Below are 22,188 nucleotides of genomic sequence, written 5' to 3' on the forward strand. Positions count from 1 at the left end.
GTCTCTGTCTGTCAAATAAATAAATAAAATCTTAAAAAAAAAAAAAGAAGAGTACAAATAGTTGACATCAATTGACCCTATTAGACATGTTGATATAGCTAATAGGCTTGTAATCCATGACATGAGATATATTTGCTCACCCCAACCCCCCACCCCCACCCCAAAGAGCATGCACTGGGATCAAGCTCAGGTACCGATGATAAGTCACCAAGGTAGACTGTGGGCAAAGCCTGGTTTTTACCGCTGTGGCTCAAACTGCCTTAGCTTTCTCACTGGGGGGCTTCCAGTTCTCATTCTGACTTTCCTCCTGCTTGGCTGCCCTACTGAGCCAGTTCATCCTACCTATTCATGTCTCCTGTTCAACTTGCTTTGCACTTTTGCTGCCTTTCCTCCTGACTTTTGCTTTTTCTCAAGTCCCCACTTCCATCTTATCTTTGCCAATTCCAAATACTATCCCACTCAAATTCTGTTTTCTCTTCGAAGTCTTCCCAGATGACATGTGTGAAATGAGGCCTATCTCACAGGAACACAGATTGTGGGCCATGTACATCACTCATGGCATTCAGCATTTATAACTATCACTTTTTATTGCATTATGTAGGTATGCAGTAAGATATAAACTTCTCGGGTGGGAGGCATAAGCTTTAAGGTTGTCTACTGTGTGGAAAACATTGAGCTAAAAGGTGGAGGACAGAATGCTTTTTGGTTGGTTGAGTGAATAAATGTATGTTTATACATGTTGAACCAATATTTATTCAGCAACTACTATGGAGCCTGGCCTGGTTCTAGATGCTAAGGCTACATCAATGAACAATGCACCCTCAAGGAACTTTCACTGTATTGAAATATAAAGAATATTTATATAATAAATATATAATAAAATATTTATTTAATAAACATTTATTAAAATATTTATAAATAAATAAATGAAATATTAAAATAATAAAAATATTTATAATATAAATATAAATATTTATAAATATAAAGACAATATAAAGAATATTCTCACAGAAGAATTTTTATTTGTGATTAGACTGGAGGCGACATGATAGTAGGTGGGGGTCAGAAGGGAGGTGGGCAGCCTAGGACTCTTTGAGAAGTGATGTGTAAGCTTTAACTGGAAGAATGTCATGAAGGTAACACTCCACAGAGCCAGAGGAAGAAAATTAAAGACAAAGGGAAAAGCCCGTGCCAAGTCCCAAGGCCAGAAAGGAGGCCCATGTAGTTGGATCCCAGAGATGGCATGAGATGAGGCACAGAGGCAGGCGAGGGTCTCATGATGATGGCCTCTGGGGAAGGGATGGGCTTATGCAGTGTGGCTCTACCGAGGGACTTCAAATAAGAGGGCAGCAGGATGAGAATTTGGGTTGTTATGTGGAGTAGGAATGTGGTAAGCCAGACGAAGAAATGGCCCTGTGGCACTAGCTGTTTGGGCAGGACATAAAGTGATCTGGACTATGGCGTGACAGTAGACATGGAGAGAAGTGGAAGAACTCAAACTTCTCTTGGGAGCTGGACATAGGGCTTTCTGACTGACTGGATGTGGGGTGCAGGCCAATTAGGAATCCAGGATATCTCCTCGGGGCAGTGGTGGGGATGGGGGCATGAAGGGAGAGATTCAGGGGTGTGTGCAGGGGTGGGCTTCTACTAGCTTACTTGTGTCACTAGCTGCTGATACACAAAGGGGGACTAGGTGCCTTTCTGCTTTGACTGTTCATCGGTATTGTTCAAGGTAAGTAGCAGATGCTGCCCATTGACCTCTTTGCTGTGGCTGGCTCAGAGCTGAGGGCTATGTGGCTTGAACTTACAGCTCTCTAGCACAAGCAGAGTGGGATGGGGCCAGATGGGACTTGTCCCTTCCTTTGCGAGATCACAGGGTATCTCCTTACACCTCCGTAAGGACGTGGGCAGGAAGGCCCAGACCAATGGTGATTAAAGGTCCTTGGGCTTTGGGATATTACTTCAGGCTCTCCCTTTTCCCAGGATAAGCAGGGATGGACATGAGGTGAGAATTGTAGGGATAATGCATATAGGAACAACTTACATCGTTGTTAATGATGTGCTTGGCACTTATATCTGCAACTTTTATACCTTGTGATGTAAAGTCGCCTGAGCCTTAGAGAGGTGAAGGAATTTGCTTAAAGTCATGTAACCAAAAAGCAATATACATACATACATACATACATACATATATACATATACGTGTGTGTGTGTATATATACATATATAGTTCAATGCTTGTCTTTGTTGCTTTAAATAAATATATATACACATACACATATGTGTATATATATTTATTTAAATATTAGATGTATTATGTAATAAAACATATAATATTATACATATAATACATATTATTATATGTATATATAAAGCAACACAGACAAGCATTGAACTCAGGCTGTCTGGTTGAATCTCCATGCACATGACTATGACCCTGCCTTCTGACGCAGTTATCATTTTGGGAGTTCGACACCTTCCTGACTTGGTTGCTCTTGCTTTATGACCTGTCCACGCATACCACATGTGGCCAAATCACCCATCCTGGTTGGCCCTTCTGCTTATGCCCCTTTCCTTAGGCTTTCTCAGTGGATCATATGTGAAATCAGTCAGTAGCTCTGCTGGGGGAAAGTTGGGCAGCCCGGTCCTTGTTCTGATGGTCACATTTTACACTTTACACTCATCCAAAGCTGTACCTCCACATGCGAATGAAGGGAGCAGAATAATAACACCGTGTCAACAGACAATATTATTGCTGCTATGGGCTTTACTCCAAATTGAGTGTCTTCCTACCCCTGGGAGGTGTAGAAGTGAATTACCCGTGGCAGAGACACTGCTTCCCTTGTTTGGCTCAGATGGCCCCTGTTCCCTTCTCAGTGCACTTCTCTGTTTCATCATCGCTGTCACTACACCCAAAGGGTGGTTACATCGGGCACTTCTGTAACATCAGGGATTTGGGTGGATTGGAGAAAACTAGAAAATTATGATTTAAGTGCTTTTGGAAGTAGTTTTAAAGAGTGGCTTTGGAATTATGAAAATCTACATGGCTTTTTAAAAAGTTTATTTGCCAATGACTCTCATTTCTATAGACACAAATACAGATTTGAAACCCAGGTCGAACCAGCAGTCTCTACTTCTGACTTGAGTCCTGATGTTAGGGTGAAAAGTGATGAAGAATATTCTTTTGGGGGAATAAGTGATTTTCCTCTTCCAGATAAGTGAGTACGTGCAGTTTTTAGGACAACATATAATTTTTAGTTCCCTCTGATATATTACTATACTATTATTAACATAATAGGTCTCCTCAAATTCTTTCTCAGCAGAAGATGGGCCATCATCACATACAAATAAATGAAATAATATGCATAGCAGTGTTATAAGTAGAATAGAGGCAGCCGCATGGGAGACACAAATCCTAATGTGTAGAAGCCTATTCAGACATGAATATCGTTTAGCAAAGCTGCCTTTGATGAAGGATTCTTAATGTCCTTACAAGAATAATTCATTGCTCAGTGAAATTTTTATCCTGAGCATACATACTCAATTGGAGTCACTCTTCTGCAAGGGGCATGTGTAAATATGTAAACTAGGCTGAGACACAGGGCTTACTGTACTGTCTCTGAGGATGGGCCAGTGGAACTGTACGTTCTGTTTCATGATATCTATTGTGTTCTGTCCTGGTTATCTATGCTGTGCAAAAGACTGTGGCTTAAAACAACAGATTTTTACTGTTGCGCAGAGTTGATGGGCTCAGCCAGGTGTTCTTACTTAGGGTCCCTCATATAGTTGTTCTTAAATGGAAACAGAGGCTGGTGTCATCTGAGAATTCTTTACCCACATTTCTGGTCTCTTGTCTGGCACCAGATTCAGCCTTAAAAGTCACTCTGCTAAAATCTGTTGCTTAAAGGAATCCCAAGCCCAGCCTCTGTTCAATGAGAGAGAGAGAAACAGACTTCACCTCTCTATGGGAGAGAATGAGCTGTATATACAGGGAAGAAAGGCTGTAATGGCAGCCATCTTTGACAAGAGCTACCACAGGTCTCAACCACACATAGGATCGACACTGCAGTGACAATACTAAATGGAACATGGCCCTTCTGTTGAGGAGATGCTGGGGTGATCCCAGTCATAGAAGGGGATAGGCTGATAGAAATGAAGCTCATTGTAGAGACAGATGGGACCGTAGAGGTATTCAGATACCCCCACCCCCAGCATCCTCCTAAGAAAAAATGGCCTGGAGAAGCAGCTTTTTGTATTTGGACCAAGAGGGTTGACAATTTCTTGAATGGATCAAAGATATACAAAATATCTGTCGTCGGCTCCGCCCTGGGAGGGAAACAGGTGGGTAAAACAGTTGCTCTGTGAATGTTTGCTTCCCAAAGAGAACTCTTGTTCCTGGATACCTCATGACCCTGACAAAAAAACTAATGGCAAATCATCCTGTGCCATACTTTCTTTGGTTCTTTCTGTAGATGATCAGACTGATGAAAAGCATTAGGAGCCTTTGAGCTAAAGGTGCAGACCTGCTTTTTGACCATTAGCCAATCGTGTCTTCTTTGCTAAGAGATCACAAGACATAAAGGGATATGAATGTATTTTACTGCATAGAGTTTGTTTCTTAGCTTTCAGGCACAGCTCATGCCACCTCCTCAGAGAGACCTTTCTGACCACCCTGTTCAGAGAAGGAAGTCTCTCTCTGTTTCCAAATTTCTATAACTCTGCCCCATCACGATGTTTGTTTTCCTCACTGGACATACCACCACATGTATTCATCTTGTTTGTTTAATCCTTATTGTTTTTCTCCCTCCACCAGAATAGAGCTGACTTATTCACTTACTGGCACACAGTAGTTGCTCAGTAAATGTCTTTTTTTTTTTTTCTTTAAAATAAAAGAATAGACTTTAGAGTCTGGAAAAACGTGCCCTGGTGACCACTGGAATGAATTTAGTTAGACTAGTATTCATTCTCTTTCTGGAGTAGAGAAAACTGAAGTGTAAAAATCCCTAGAAGTCCATATGTGCCCCAAATCTTCCACTTTATTTGAAATTCAGCCTTGGCACTACTCTGAAATCAAGCCTGGAACTGGTTTCTACCATGTCCATTTATGGTTGATACATTTGGGGAAAGGCTAGATTTAGGCTTTGGGTAGGCAGGACCCTATCTTGTTATGCCCCAAATGGATTAGAATTGATCTATCTATTCAGAATTCATGTTTTCTAATTCCTGGCAGATATACCAAAGTAGGCCTGAGGATTCAAGATTAAGAAACTAAAAGGTTGCCCCTCCAAAGGCAGAGAGTCTTTCAAAGGCTCTTTGGGTTTGTGTAGGTGGCCAAGTTGTATAGTGTGGTGATGAAGTGAATGGATCCTGGAGCTGGGGTGTATCCATCACCACTGCTTATAGCTATGGAGCTCTGCAAGCTTCCGTAACCTCTCTGCCTCAGTTCTCTGCTTGGTAAAAATGAAGATTTTTACCCACTTCTACCTACACTTTTGACATAGGTTAATATGGTAAGCACTCAAAATGGAACCTGGCACTTGATAAGAGCCATCTAAGTGTTTTCTAATGTTACTGTTCATAGATTCCATGAATAGAGTATGTTAGAACCTATTCTGGACAGCAGTGAAAGTAACTGATAGCAGGTGGATTATGGGCCAGCTTTTCTTTCCAAAAATTTTCTTTCAGGTTGTAATTTTACTGTTTTCATGAAAAAATTATCTCCTTATAATGTTGATGAAAACTATATCCTTACCATGGTGAAAAAAATGTATCTTTTTAAGGACAATTATACACTATACCTTTTCAATGAGGTGGGAAGGAATGTTAATGTAACTTGGAGAGACAAACGGACCCACAGAATATCTGCTGCTGGTGCTCATAAAGATTCCACATCATAAACTAGGGGCATGATCAGTCTCTGAGATGGTCAAACCCCAGCTGGTAGTGGCAGCGTAGGGTAGTCCATCTGGTGAGGTGGGTGGACAGCCTGGACTTCTAGGCCTGGCTGCCACTTTCTAGTAGTGTGAAGCTGGGTGAACCAAATAAGGTCTTTGGTTTGGTTTGCATATCTGTGAGATGGGGATAATGATTCTAGCCTAACCAAAAGCATGGTGATGTCCAAAGGAGAAATGAATAGGAAGGACTTTCATAGTGGTTAGTTTTTATAAAAACATCACACACTCATCTTCCAAGAACCTAGAAAGTCCTGTTTCCTCTATATACCTCTATACATCCCAGCCCACACCCCCACCCCCTAATTCCCCTTGTCTCCCTGGACTCGAGTTTCTTTGTTTTAAGCTAAATATTTTGACTTCTATTGACATAAAATTACAGTTGAGATACGGGACACTTCATTCTAGGGGTTATTTTTAAAGGGGATATCTTGGCGTGAGTTTAGGGGGCTAACTATATAAATGGGCATCTGGGAGAAGAAATGGGTATAAAAGAGGAAAGCTGGCAGGTAAAGAAGGTTATAATTAGTTGATTTAAGGCTGGCCTTATTAACAGCAAAAGCAAATGGACTATGTCGCCTAAAAAACTGCTTTAGAATTTAGTGACTCACAAGCAACAGATGGGAGGGGTGACCTTTGTTCTCAAACCGCCCTGGATTCAAATCCTGACTCTTCAAGTCACTTGACTTCTTGGGACTACTATCAGTGAAATGGGGGCAGTGGCACCAGCATCCCAGGGTGATGAGGACTGAGCGAGCTGAAGGGGAAAATGTGGAGCACGCAGCTGATAGCTAGCTGTGCCGGGGAGCCTCACCAGGAATTTCCGTTTCTGCTTCCAGTGGCTGCCTTGGGCGTTGGTGGCCACATGGGCTTCAGTGACAGTTTTGATGAGCTCCCACTCCTCGTCTGTGGGCTCCGGCTTGTGCCCAATGGATTTCTGCAGCTCTTCCCGCCGTCTTTTCTCCCGGTTCTCCTCAATCAGCTTCCTCTTCGCCAGCCTCTTGCTGTCATCCAGTACCACTAGGAGGGGAAGAAAGATGAGACGAAACGCAGGGACACACGCAGACACTTGGCAGACTGCACATGTGCCCTGGACCACCCACGCACAGATGGCTGAGCAGGTCCTGCAGGGTGGGTCACACTGAAATATTTTCTCTCCTTGGCAGCAAGAGCTGCCATTGACTAGCTGTGGTCCGACTCGAGATCTAATGCAAACTCCCAATGCCTGGCCAGCTTTTGAAACAAAGCTCTGGGGGAAGTTGGGCAGTGAGCATCCCACCTCCACAGAAGGTGGCCCTAAAGAAGAAGGAAGCAGAGGGAAGTAAAATCCGTCCTATCCATGGGTTCCCAGATGAGTCTGTATTCAGTCAATATGGGTCTAGAGCCAATTATCTGGATTCACTCCCAGGGTCTCTGTTCCCCTTCTCCTGCCCTCAAATGGCTTAGTAAAAAGAACTTCAGGTTAAACAAAAGTTCTGAAACAGTAAACAGGAGGTAAATGATCTCTTCCTCAGATGAAAAGGACCCCAACTCTCTATTAGCTCCCTCAGGAGTCCATTGGAATGAAGCTCGGCCTATCGCAGACTGCCCAGGTACTCACTTTGCTCTAGTCTCTACCTGGTTTGCCCTCAACAGTGGTTAAAGAGCCCAGGCTTTGGAATCTAGAAAGAGCTGAGTTTGAATCCTGACCCTACCACGTTCTAGCTGTGTGACCTCTGGCAAGCTGCTTAGGCTCCTTGAGCTTTCATTAATTCCTATATAAAATGGGATCAATAATACCCACCTCACAGGGCATTCAAAGTGTTAACGCACTACAGGTGGTCAGTAAATAGAGCCATGACTTTTGCCACTTATGCAAAAGGAACATAAGAAGGACAGAAAACAAGAAACCTCTACTTCTGTGGTTATTTTCCAGAACAAAACCATTTTACCAGACTCTTAGTAACTATCAATGGAATGGAAAGGCTCTGGTTTTATGCTACCGAGTCACAGTATTTTAGAACTGGAAAGAACCTTCGGTATTATCTAGCCCAACTCCCTCCTTTCACAGAGGAGGAAGTTGAGCCAGAGAAATCATGACTTGCCTAAAGTCACACAGCAAGTTCATGGCAGAGCCAAGGCAAGACCCAGGACTCCTGATTCCAGTTCTACAACATCATTGTCCTAGGGCCATTTCTTGATGAAGGTGTGACCTGGTAGGAAAAGAAAAAAAGCAAACATAGCAGGAGGAAGAGAACCAAAAGTACTCAGCTAATCCACAAACAGAAAAATGAAACCCCAGGTCATCTGGGTTGGATTGCATCATCCAAATCAGGTGAACAATGGCAAATGTGGGAAATGTGAATGAGCCCTGTTAGGTCACTTTGGTTTCCCTATTAAAGGGACAAGCAGTGGGCTCTACCTATAGCCCCATTTCCCAAGTGCTTCCTTTGTGCTTTTGTGGCATTTGATATCATGCATTATCTAATTTAATCCTGAAAACAGCTTGCAAGGTAGGCGATGATTTCACATAAGGGAAACCAGAGATTAGGTCTGAGGGTCACACAGCTAGTAAGTGGCAGATATGGGACTCCAACAGTTTTTCTGATTATAAAGCCTGAGCTCTTAAAATGCCTTGTAGGGTGCATTCAAAATTAATTTCCACCTAGTCGAGATTAACACTGAGCTTTTTTAACTTTATAAACATTCCTTTTTTTTAACAATCAAGCAATGAAATGGACATTCAGTAGTAACAGTCCCTTACACTGACACATCTAAATATTTGGTTCTAGGTCAATCATTTTCACGTATCCTTATCAGGCATATTTTTGGCAATGGCTGAAAGTCTTTAGAAGATGAAGACAACACACTCAGCCAGAGGTGGGGATTAACCCAGGATTTCCAGCCTAAAGCTCTCACACAACCCTCCTCCTTTTTAAAGATTCCTCATTCTGTCTTCTTTAATGGGCAAAGCAGGACATTTCACGGATTTTTTTGTTCTAGCTGAGAGAACCCTGTTTATCACATAAATGTGAGCCGTGATTATTTCCTCTTTCCTGAGGAAAATCCTCATTACATTCTTTTCTTCTTTCTTTCCTTTTTTATTTTCTTTCCTTTTCTTCTTTTTAAACTACAAGTTGGAAACTTTCATTGAGATGCAAAACACTTATACCAACAGAAACCACTCACACTGATTTGACTGGCAAAACAGAGGCCACACATTCTGAATGACACAATTCTTTTTATCAGATTAATTAAAGTGACTGGTGTAAATCCTTTGCACGGTGCGGGAAGAAGAGACTCCAGTGGCTAATCTTACCACCATATGCTGTGGCACTTTGAAAACTGGGTAGGAGGACTGGGGCTTAGAATGTTTTTATGGGCTAAAAATATAACAAACAACCAACGGCAGGATGACTCATGCGATAGCACTCGACTTCACATTCTTCAAAAATTACTGAACATGATGTTTTCTGCTAGTGCCCCATCTCCAAAAATGTCCACAAAATAAATTCCTGTCTCTGCTTTTGAAAAACATTAGGACTAGTCCATGAGGCTCTCACCACACAAGTGTCATACGTAAAATTACGCCTCATCAAGGGGGACTGACATGACGGCACATTCGTAATCTGTTGTGAACAGAGTATTGCTAACAGTCCTGCAGATGTGTTAGGGGTCATTTAATCACTTCCCCTCCCAAGCGGTCTGTTTGAGATTTGGGAGTTGATAGGGAAGGTGTCAGGTGGAAACCATGCAGCAGTGCCTGCGAGTGAGGGGTCTGTGGAAGTGCTAGGTGTCTTCTCTCTGTCCACATGGGTTCCTGCCTTCTTTTCTGTCTGGTTGATCTCCTTGAACCAAATCTTTCCCCAATCAACACTTCTTGAATATGAAACAAAGGAAGAAGATTACTTACAATCTGTTGCCATGCCAACATAGATGCATTTTTTAAAGCGACATTCCTGGCACTGATTTCTGGTAACTTTGTCTATGACACATTTTCCTTCATATTTACAGGAATAGGATGGATGGAGATTTTTCTGAATGGTTCTTCTAAAGAAACCCTGCATGGGAAAGAAAGACCCAAGACAACAGTTTCATATTTTCTAGAAATAAATGGCTCCAGAATTTTGTGTCCAGATAACTGTGATAGATTGCTTTGGACCTTACCTGTGTATAGGCCTGTAGTTCCTACCTATTCACATACAGGACAGTTAGCCCAAACTGAATCTAAAGAATTCTAAATCTGAGATGAAGAAATGTCTAGGACAACAGACAGAGTCAGTATCTTTTTGGCATTTCGTAAGGAAAAGAGGTTAATGGGAAAAATTTAGTGTTCATTTTTATTTTTTCTATACATTGAGTAATTTAAATAAAGTATATTATTTCATTTCATAGAGTGGCATAATTGTGTTGTTAAAGCTGTGAAGAACCTTGCTATACTTTGTGCTGGAGAATAAAGGAGCTGGATACTTGTGATACTCTATTAATTAATAATGTAATTTATTAATTAAATGGATGCATTGAACAACCTTTAGAGATTTAGTTTAGTTCTTGTTTTTGACTCTTGAAAGGACCATGGCCAGCTCAGATAACCCTTGAAACAATAGTACTTGGGGAGTAGAAAATTCCTGACTCTACACCCAATTTCTTCTCACTGTACACCGCATTGGGGTTTTTCCTTTCATAGTCTTCTTTCTCTCCAGTGTCTGTCGGCATACACCCTGAGGTTCAGTAGATGTCTTCCTTTCTTAGGCATGGGAGAGAGCCACCATAAAGGCTGCTGAGGATGCCATTTAGTCCACATTTAGGTGACATACACCTTCTCAAAGGTGTGTTCTAACCAGAACTTTCCTGGACATGGTACTCCTGTCTTGGCAATGGGGCTTCTGCATTGTAGCACTCATGATAGCAGAGAGCATGCCCTTATTGTAAGAGGCCCGTTGCAAAGTGCTTCTATATCCTTCTGTCTCTTTTACAACCTTATGAAGTAGGTACTCGTAATATCTTCACGATAGGTATTAAAAAACCAAGGCTTTGACAGGTTCAATTACTTGCCCCAAATCGTGTGGTAAGTACACTGTGGAATTCAGCCTAGAGCTTATGAACTGAATCCAATTTTACTATATTATTTAAATGTTTTAGATGAACAGATTTTAAATAGCACCCCCCAACCTTTGTTCTGTTTTAGGAGACTCACAAGGGAAAAACAAATGTTGAAGGATATTGTCTACTAAAGCTTAAAGGGACCTCTAACTTTATTACAGAAATAGGGACTGACATACCAGCTGGCCTAGATTAAGCCCAAATTTGTATGATCCTGTTTAACTTTCCTTGGCTTTGATTATGTACATATACCACTTGCATATTCACTCACCCAGAAGACCTTATAATGAAAAGGTCAAACGTAAGATTTTATATAGGGCAAAGCAGGATGAAATAGAAAAATGACAGCCATGACTGAAACTAGTGGACTTGATTTGGGGGCATCTGTGCAAATCCCTTAACATTTCTATTCAAGTTCTAACAGGAAAACTGCCCCCATTATTTTTTGGGTTTTGTATCCTTAAACACTTATGTCCTTTGGTTTGAATGATTTTGCTATCATGTTCTAAGATTCACTCTGTCACACGTGGGCAGCTCTGTCATGCTGGCGGTCTTTCTCTGGGTATTCAAGGTGGGCACATTCTGTTAGAGCGTGAATGACAGAGCATGCCACAGTGCTGAAGGATAAGCTGCCCTGTGAACCTCCCTTCCCTCCTTCTGCTGCCCTCTCTCCAGTCTACCCTTCCTGGATCATCCCTGCCCAGAGAGCAAAGCAACCTGGAGATTCCTGGTGAGAAGACATGTGTCACAGACAGAGAGGAGAGTGGCTGGGGAGCATACCTCCTTCTGGAGGAAGCAGAGTTTCTCTAGAGGTGGCAGCACGAAAGCCGGGGCCTCAGGGAGAAGGTGTGCTGCTAGGAGGATAGGAAAGTTGTTGGGGAGACCCTTTTCTCACACATACTCTGATGCTGACTTATGTTTTAGAAGGGGGTGTGGAGCATACTGATGAGTCTGACAATGTTAAGGGGAGAATGAGCTGTGGTATACCAGACAATGGGGTAACATTCATTTTCCCAAAAAGGCTACTCTGTGAACTTTTAAATGGAATAAATGAAATAATTTATACTTTGCTTATGTTGAGAAAGGTATTGGGGTACAGGCTTTGCTATTCATAGTATCATCTTTTCTGTGGTTTCTCTCTGATGACTTGGGGGCTTCATGGACCAAATCCCCTTTAAGACGTTGGCTTCCCCTAAGTTATAATAAAAACATATTTGACATATGATGAGGGGTCACTTCATATAAGTACATGTAAAGATGCTAGATCCCTGAATTTTAAAAAGTGACAAAAATTAACTTCTGGAAGTGAATCAAATAGACAATATTTAATATACTCTACCTACAAAATTCTTTTTAGAGGTGAGCTAACAAAAGACATGTCCTAGGGACTCAATAAGGCCATATATTTCATTGATGATGTTTTTGGTGAGGAGAGGTTTTACTTTTATTGATCAACATCAGACATGTTTCTCTGCATTTGGAGAACTGGATTCACTTCTTAGTGGTCTGAGATGATGCTCTGATTAGTGTGATAAATAGCTGAGTGTCAATATTTGGGCAACTGCTAAAAGCTATGAGTCTTTTTTACAAAAATAGTTTGTTGTGGGGAAGTATCAACATTCTTTCTATAAAAGATGTATAAAAACCGACTCATCAAAACAGACCAAACAGCTCCAAAAGATTTTTGCTGTCTTCAGGGCAAAAATGGGCAAAAAAGATTCTCCCCATATACACTGCAAGTGTGGGGTAGAATTATTTTCAGAATGTAGGTTTGAATAAACAGTATGTGAAACATAACCTTTTTCATCTTTGGCCACTCCTAAAAACTGTGTTTCATTTGAAAAACTCCATTGTTTTTTCCAAGATACTTTGTCTTTATATTAAATGCATGATCTGCATAATTACCCTGGGAAAACTGCTTTCTGATTTATGATGGAGGCAATCCTAGAAATAGGATTCTGATATGAGATAAAGGGAAAGAGGCTGAAAAAATCTAGCTTTTTGTTATATGATTTTTTCTTTTAGGTAAACCTTAATTGAATCAGGCCCCAAACAACTTGTGATCTTGGAAAAAGAGGCTAGTGGATTTCTTGATCGTCATGAAGATAGACATGAAGCAGGGATATGGGTTAATAGGCTTGATTGTCCCTTTGCTTAAGTCAGTCACTAATAAGAATGAAGTTCTCTGTCAAGCACATTTGGTCTTTAGAGTCACTTTGGGAGTTGAGTATATTAAATGGAATTTTCATTAGGGTCTCTCCCAGAATTAAGAATTTGCCATTAGGAACTGATTTGAAAGAATCTCAAACCTGCATAATCAGGTAGGCAAAAGCTTTATGAATTGGGGCTAATGTAGAAAAAAGGTCCATTTGAATTACTGAGCTTTCAGAGTGAGAGAGTATATCGAAAGTAATGCAGTGTTATTACTTTCAAATCAAGCCAATAAAACTGCTTTTAAGAGACAGTCTGCAAGGCCCCCAATTAATAAATAGTCAGGACTTACTTTTATTTGCTTCCATTAAAATCCTTAAGACATTATTTTCATGGATGTAATAGCAATCTTTGGCACAGTCATTGTTACAAGTTACAATTTCCAGATCAAAGGGGTCTGGATGAATGAGAGCACACTACAACACATTACAAAAGTCTTGCAGATATAGGGCTTTGGGAACTTAGAAACGTCCTGATGTGCCCTGATTCCAGTGACTCCATTGATTCCATTTCAACACTTCTAGCAGGCTTCCACTAAGTGTTTCCTAATTTCATGCATAAAAACTAGGGAATTTGCACGGAAAGTCTTCCATTAGGGAAATGGGCACCTTACCTTGAAACCAAGCTACCATGCTGATTTTTGGGGTTTAGGGTCAAAGGGAGGAAATGGGGGTATTTGGAGGAGGGGAAGAAAGAGGAGGAGGTGAGGTGGGTGACAGAGGAGGGAAGACTGAATCATTTTATATAGTTTAATCCAATCTGTGCTTTAGGGTTTACATCTTGGGATCATTTGGTTTTAAATATAAAAAGTAAATAAAAAATTTCACTTGATCTCAGCCAAAAGGCCGAGAAGCGATAAAAAAGTAAATAAAACATTTAACAAGTAAACATTTAACCCCCTGAGCCACCCAGGCGCTCCACAACAAGTAAACATTTAAGAAGTTTTCCCCCTGGCTTACTATACTTCCTCATTTATAAAACATTAGCCGAGTGCTGGATCTAGCACTGGGTTGAGCTTTATTTATTTTTATAGTAGACTGTATTTTCTAGGCTAGGTTGTTGGACCAAAAGATATTTGCCAGGAAGCTCATCTTAATTTTGATGATGAAGAGTTTAAGTAGGCGAATTTAGGCTCACTTTCGGGAAGTGAACTGTTGATCACGGGTGTATTCTTGTCAAGTGTCTCCTGTAGATGGGTCTGTAGAACATAAAATTAGCTGATGGATGCCCAGAATTTACTTACTGGCTGAAGGCTGTGCAGAAAGCCAATTTGGATAATTTCAGAACATAATTGAATCTAAGTAACCTCAAAGATATCCTCTAATGGAGCCCTTATAAGTGAGCACATTAAAAAATAGCAAAAATGAGCATATTTACTCAGATTAATAGCATGTGGTAGAGTACATTCTGTCTCCTCAACCACTGGAGATAAAACAGGAGGAGAAATGGTTATTTCTTGGGATAATATATTATAAAATATCTATGCATTTTTAAATTCACAGTGAAAATATTAATTTCTTTTCATCTTATTAGTTCTCTCCCTGTCTTAAAAGCCAGACATTAAACTCATGCAAATTCATTTAGTTATTGTTTAGGAAAAAAAAATAAATTCCATTCTTAAACATGTCAAAAATGGAGGAGGACAGCCGCACAAAGGTCCTGGATGATCACAGGCTGTGAGTGGTGGAATCTGGTTCTAATTTGAACTTAAACTTCATGTTGCATTCTAGTGGAATCCTGGGGGAGACACTAGAGCTGGGTGAGCTCGGAGCTCACTGGTCTCAGGGCAATTACCTTGCAGCCTTCACACGTGATGCAGCGATAGTGGTACCCGGTGGCTTTGTCACCACACACTACACATAGCTCGTCCTTGTCTAAATAACTGGGGATGTACCCTGTGAAGAAGGAAAAAAGAGGAATGTGAGCAGAAAATATCACACTAAAGTCAAAGACACATCGTAGGTTGGCGGAGGACAAAAGGAGGCCAGGAGGTAAGGCATGTGAGGGAAGAGGCAGGACCAAATTGTTTTATACTCTTTAATCCAAATTTTGCTTTAGGGTTTCCATCTTGTGATCATTTAGTTTTAAATATCAAAGGTAAATAAAATATATAACAAGAAAAATTTGAAGTTTTCCCCTGACTTCATATTCTTCCTCCATATCTTATACTTATCTGCTACCTTCTGTCACACATACAGAGTTGGATAGTAGGCCCAAGATTTCAGAATGCCTTAGAAATGGGTGTGATCATTCTTACTGTGCAGGTAGGAATACATCTGAAGGCTGCTGAAGCCAATGAATCATGGAGAGAGGCCAAGATTTGAGACATCTGGAGTGCTTAGGTTCTGGAGAACAAAATCTCTTTTGCAAGCCTTATTTCAGAACTTTTTCTTAGAAGACTGGATCCACTTTGGAATCAAGGCACCATGCAATAAAATCAGAAAACTTTGTACAGCTTGGAGATTATCAAGTACTTCTGAGGTGAACAGGCTTTCAGAGTTTTGCTTGGTCTTCCTGAGGGTCACACTGGAAATTAAAGAGGAGATCTTCTAACCAGATCTCCTAACTTCCAGTATAAGCAATGCTTGTCATTTTCTAAAAACAGACAATTTTTAAGTAGAATGAACAAAGCCATCTAAAATTTTTTTTTTCAAACTTGTGCTGTTATGACATAAAACCCAAGAATTCTGGGTGATGTGAAATAATGATGGGTCTATTTATTAAGAAAAAAAAGTCCAACTATAATAACTCTCTTTGTTAGTGTACTATTGGTTTCTTATTTTAAATTCCTTGGCCCAGAAAACTAAAGTTTAAAAACAAAACAGAAGCAGCCTACTTCCCACTGGTCTTTGCCTCTTCCCCTTCACTTGTAGAAAATGCCCAAACACAAAACTGATTCTAAAGGGCAAATTCAGTTTCATATGCTATCAGTGGTTTACTACTGCAGCATGGATATATATATATCCATGCAAATATATATATTTGAAGCACGTGTCTTTAAATGAGTGCAGAAATCAAAACAAGGTCTGCTTTGTTGGGATTTGGAGAAGGGAAAGGCTGAGAAAACAAAATCATTCCTTTCCCTGACCATGGCTCCCTATGAAGTTCTTTGACATGGTAAACTCTTACTGGTTTCAATACAGATTAGCCATGTTGAAATGACAGATGACTTGCTGTATGCTTTACCATGACATTTTCACAGATCTTTTATTAAACTAGGTCACAGAAGGCTTACATTTCAGAAAAAAAATTCACAAAGAAAACAGAAGAAAATGAGTTCTTTTCACAGTTTCTTAGAAATTACTTTGCTCAGACTTTATTTTAGAAAAATGGCCTCTCTTGGGAGGGAGACGAATGACTTCAGAGTGAGATCTGGTAATGTACAGGATTATCTTCTTAAATATCACAGCTTTTCTTAGTTTACTTTTACATCCTGCAAACCATGAGTCATCTGTTGAATTCACTTCAAGAGTTTCAAAACTTCCATCAAACATTTTTAAAAAGAGGATTTGGGGAGGGATCTGGAGAGAAAAAAAGGGGACTGGAATGATTTGTGTGTTTATTCAATCATTCATCTATTCATAAATTCAGAAAATATTTATTTAGCATGTACTATGCACTTAGCACTGTGCTTGGTGCTGAGAATATAAAAACAAGGAAGGCATGGTTTCTTCCCTTGGTAAGTACATGTGTAGGAAATAGAGATCTTGTATTTCCAGTCCTGGTCATTCCTCAACAAGAGAAGAAAGGGTGAAGGTGAAGTAAAGAACATGAGAGATACTGAACATCACCACAAGGAAATGCAAAGCCCAAACCACAATGAGACACCCCTTAACATCCTCTAGGATGGTTATAATAAAAATGGCAGACAATAATAAAAGTTGGTAAGCATATTGAGAAATCTGAACCTTTATATATTGCTGGTGGGAATGTAAAATGTGCCTTGGAAAATAGTTTGGCAGGCCCTCAAAAGGTTAAACATAAATTTACATGTGACCCAGCAATTTCACTCCTAGGTGTGTTCCCAAGAGAACTGAAAATATGTGTCTACACACAGAACTGTACATGAATGTTCAAAGCAGCATTATTTATAACATCCAAAGGATGAACACAACCCAAATGCCCATCAAATGATAGATAACAAAAAGCAGTACATTCATACAATTGAATATTATACAGCTATGAGAAGGAATGAGGTAACGACACATGCTACAACATAGATGAACCTTTAAGAAATGAAAACATTATGTTAAAGGAAAGAAGCCAGACATGAAAGGCCACATATTGTATGAGTTCATTTCTATGAAATGTCTAGAATAGGTAAATTCATAGAGAAAGAAATTAGATTAGTAGATGAAACGGCCTGGAGGGAGGGGGCAATGGGGTGTAACTGCTAATGGGTACAAAGTTTCTTTTCATGGTGATGAAAATGTTCTGGAATTGTATAGTGTTGATGGTTGCACAACTCTGAATATACTAAAACCACTGAATGAAAAACCATTTTTCATGGATATGTTTTGTACACCTTCAGTGTGTGAGGTCCATGGTATGTGGAATATATTTCAATAAAGCTGTTCATACAAAAACAAAGCAATGAAGGGAATAAAAGAGAATGGCTCCATTTGACAAACATTCATATGGGTATACTATGCCAGGCAATGTGCTAAGGATCTAAAGATGGTTAATTTTGGGGCCACCTAGGTTGTTCAGTCAGTTAGGCATCTGCCTTTGGCTCAGGTCATGATCCTGGGGTTCTGGGATTGAGCCCTACATCAGGCTCCCTGCTCAGCGAGGAGCCTGCTTCTCCCTCTGCCTGCTGCTCCCTCTGCTTGTGTTCCCTCTCTCACTGTGTCTCTCTCTGTCAAATAAATAAATAAAATCTTTAAAGAAAAAGATGGCTAATTTTGCATTCTTGGGGAAGCTTTCAGTGTAGTGAAAAAAGACAGTAACAGATCTTCTGCACATAATATAGGTATAGGCCCTGGGATAGGTCAATATCCAGAATTACAAAGGGGAACCCTTTGAGAAGACTTCCTGTTCAGGTAATACAGTTCATTATAGAAAAAATAAATGACATAAATTAACAAAAAGCAGGTTTTCCTGTCAACTCTCCACCACAGAGATAACCACTGTAGCATTTTGGTGTTTCTTAATCTTGGATTAGTATGTGTGACAGTGTGTACATAGGTGTTTGTGTGTAGCTTTGAAACACAGACTTACAAAACACAAAGTAACTTTTAAGCAATGAAGTAACCTAATTATTAAAATGCACACCTTTCTAGTAAAGGTGGATGGAATACATATATCCATGTCAGGAAAACTATCTCTTGAACTCTTATATGTAGAGCTTATGTATAGTTGATCAGAGTGAGGAGTTTTCAGTTCTTGGTATCAGGTACACACAGCAGAGATAAGGGAAAGAGAGATAAGGGCACTTCCTTCTCATATTCAGGAACCAATTGCAACATGGTTGGACACTATAATGCTTATGGGACATGACTTGGGAAGGCCAGAGAATATTAACCAGAGTTAAGATAGATTCAGATCCCTCGCCATTTTTCACTCTATCTCATGACTTGCCTGCTCTCACCAGTGATGTTGGCAGTAAGATACTGAAAATTTCCTCCTCCTGTAGTCAACAATTTACATAGATGTTTGAATTGTTTGACCTTTAGGTTCTTGTGAACCCTGGAATCCAATGGTAATTCAATCTGTGAGTGGAATAGGCTCCTTCAATTTTCTGACTGCTAGTCTGATGGGTGGTTTGGTTTGTTCTCCTTTTTCTCCTAGATTATCTTCTTGGTGGTTAGATGAATAGGCAATTTATTATGTCTCTAGTGAAATTATTATGACTTTTACAGAAACATCTACTTAAGTTGGTTACAGTTGCTTATATGGTCATACTAGTATACCCCACCCATATCTTCCTTTTCTCTAAAATAATCAGAACTATCTTATTTACCCAAACAGTCACCACAGGCAATGATACATCAATTATCATGCCTAAGTCCATTATTCATCATTAAATAACATCCATCAAGGAGTAACATCCTACACATAATTAATAGGTAGGTGAAGATTCGTTTAAGATTGCTGAATCTATTTGACATTATCACATGCTAACTAGTTCTCCCAGAGAACTTAACCATTTCTTGCTCTTCTAGTTTCTGTGTCCCCATCTTTTACTTTTCTCATGGTTACAAATGAGCCATATGCTGGCTAAATATGCCCTGCTAAGGAAAATGCATGTATAGCGCTAGTTTTGTTACCAGGAAGGGACACTAAATGAATGTTAGTATTTGGTTCTGTCTAGAAACAAACATGAGAAATACAACTCTGGAAGCCAGGCTGCTCATCTGAGAAGTGCATCTGCAAATTATCCCAAGTGACTCTTGGGGAAACATAGTTAATAACACCCCAGAAAACAATTAAGTCCCCTGTCAGTATGTGATAATCCAAGGGTGATATGTTTTTGCCAGCACTTACACGCTCAGATATCTTGTTTTTTAGACCAATAAACAATGCTGCCACTTTATCAAGCATATTATTAGGCAAACAAACTCCATTTGTTTGTTCAACAAGTACTTGGAGATTATTTTTTTTATTTGACACTTGGCAATGTCTGCTTAATTTCCAAGTATTATCCTGCACGTGAGATAGGATGACATGGTCAAATATTACGAACATTTCCCCGTCTTTTTGTTAACAGCTTCATTAAGATATAATTCACATAACATACAATTCAATAGCTTTTTCTATTCACAGAGTTGTGAAATTCTCACCACAATCAATTTTAGAACATTTTAATCATCCCCCAAAGAAACCCAATGCCTTTAAAAGTCACTCCTCTTCCTTCTGGCTCTTTCACCCCCTCTACCCTAAGCAACCACTGATCTATGTTTCTACAGATTTGCCTATTCTAGATATTTCTAGAATGAAATTATGTATTTTGTGGTCTCTTGTGACTGGCTTTTAACTTAGCATAGTGTTTTCAAGGTTTATTCATGTTGTAGCTTAACATTACTTTAAAAAATTGACTCTCAGAGGGACTTGGTATGTAGAAGGGGAAAGTTGTGCATATTTACACCAGGAATCATGCAACAGGCAGTAAACTGGTTTCTTGGTTTGCATTAGATTCAAGGCTTTCCCATATATGAATAAAATCAGAAGGCTGTCTAGTTTAATTCTCTTGAGCGAATTACAACATCATCTCAGGTCCCAAGAGAAGAAGTACTGGCACCTCTTGTCACCTTGGCAAATACACAATGCTTAGGGAATAGAACATAAGGCAGATCGATCTTGATAGTAGATGTAAAGTAGAAGGTGCTGCCTAGGAAGGTAAATCTATCAGAAGGGAGAGGAGCTGAGTTCAGGGACCATTTCCAATCTGGCTGATCTTACCTTCAGTATAGGACCCCTTGCCAAGCAAAACTATCTAAAAGGAGTGGTGGTTATCACTGATGGTCAGAAATACTTTGGGCAGTTCAGAGAGGTCCATGTTGCTGATTCGTCTTGCAGAACTATCAATTTAGAGTCATCAAAGAATCCCGAGTAGTTTGGGTCAGGATATCAGATGAGACTGTATATCAATACCCTTAAGAAAGTTAAATACTTAGTATGTTTAGTCATTCTTTCAGTTTTATATTGAACTTTCTCAATTCTTACGATTTAAGTCCCCCTCCCCCACTAGCATCTTCTTTCCTTGTAGTCTCTTTATATATGTAAAAAATCCTGAATGGCTCATCTCTTAGCCTTTTCCCAACACACTAATGCTGATTTCTTTTACACTTAATTCTTACTATTATGTACCAAGTTTTGCATCAAATTAACTGTAACTCTCTGAGAAACACTGTATTAACCCATCCACCCACCCAGCCAGCCATTTATTTAACAAACATGCATGGCCCTAATGTGTAAGACACTGGGTACAAACCTAAAACTGCATTAACTTTAAAGGAATTTTGCATTGCTGTCTGCAGATTTCCAGCAGAGCTGCCCTAGAGGCTCCCATTTCACCAAACCTTTCCTCAGAACAGGAGCCATCTTTCCATGTCCCTACTACCTCATGGAATCACTGAGCATCTTTGCTTTCTACCTTGTCCCCTGGCTGGCTAGCCCTTGCTTCCGGGGGATGGAAGACATGGAGTCCTAAGTCTCCCAACTCTAAAACACTGGGGATGCGGGAGGACAAGGGAAACAGAATGAGCACTAGATCAGAGGTATTAATTCAGAAAAGGAGAGAGGACGTGATGACAAGGGACTCTGGATTTCCACCATCTGGAGGTCTTAGGGCAGAAAAGGGGGGCAAAGCAAGTTTCAGACTATTTTTTCGGACTCAGAAACTCCTGAAACTAAGATATATTCATTTTTAGGCCTAAGTCTGGACATAATTCAGTTTCCTGCACAAGTCAGTAGCTAAACTTCCTTGTCCCTGTCCTTGTAGATCCAAGTTTTTAGTAGCTGACATAACCTTTCAGTCCATAATTAGAACTAAAACTCTTGAAGATGCAAATCACTAGGAAAGGGAATAGATTGGCATAATGGGTTTCAGTCAAAATTTTAATCAAAGGGGCAAATACACTGGCAGTCCACAGTATTTCAATTGCAGAGTATTTAAAAATCTCAGCCAGCTTTTAAAACTGGGACATTTCAGGTGAAATCCAGATTTCCTGCTTCATGTGAAAAATCAGAAGACTTGGCAATAGTGAGCCCAAATTCTCACAGGGTGACAATCAACTGAACTGAGAAGGGCCGCACATCTTCTAAGAAAGAGACATACTTTCGAATTTACTACAGTCCCTACCACTTCCTATTGTGACCCAACTCTACAGCTAATTGTCACTTGTCATTTATGTTTGTTTATGCTTGCATTATGTCTTTTTATAAGTAAAGAAATATTTCACAGATTTAATTTTTGTCAAATGTAATTCAAGGAAAATGAGAG

The 22,188-nt window shown here is 40.0% G+C and overlaps 1 protein-coding gene across 16 annotated transcripts in view; it reads right to left on the reverse strand.

The window, feature by feature from the left end:
• Positions 1-22,188, reverse strand: part of THRB (thyroid hormone receptor beta) — a 377,031-nt gene that overhangs the window by 21,979 nt on the left and 332,864 nt on the right. For all 16 annotated transcript variants that reach the window (XM_082686715.1, XM_082686716.1, XM_082686722.1 and 13 more), the window contains 3 exons: positions 15,039-15,139; positions 9,844-9,991; positions 6,766-6,971 (listed from right to left, as the gene is read on the reverse strand). In XM_082686715.1, the coding sequence (XP_082542841.1) occupies positions 6,766-6,971; positions 9,844-9,991; positions 15,039-15,139 (455 nt within the window). The remainder of the gene's footprint in view (positions 1-6,765; positions 6,972-9,843; positions 9,992-15,038; positions 15,140-22,188) is intronic.

Source organism: Mustela nivalis (assembly GCF_964662115.1).
Source record: "Mustela nivalis genome assembly, chromosome: 1".
In the NCBI taxonomy this organism is placed as follows: Eukaryota; Metazoa; Chordata; class Mammalia; order Carnivora; family Mustelidae; genus Mustela; species Mustela nivalis.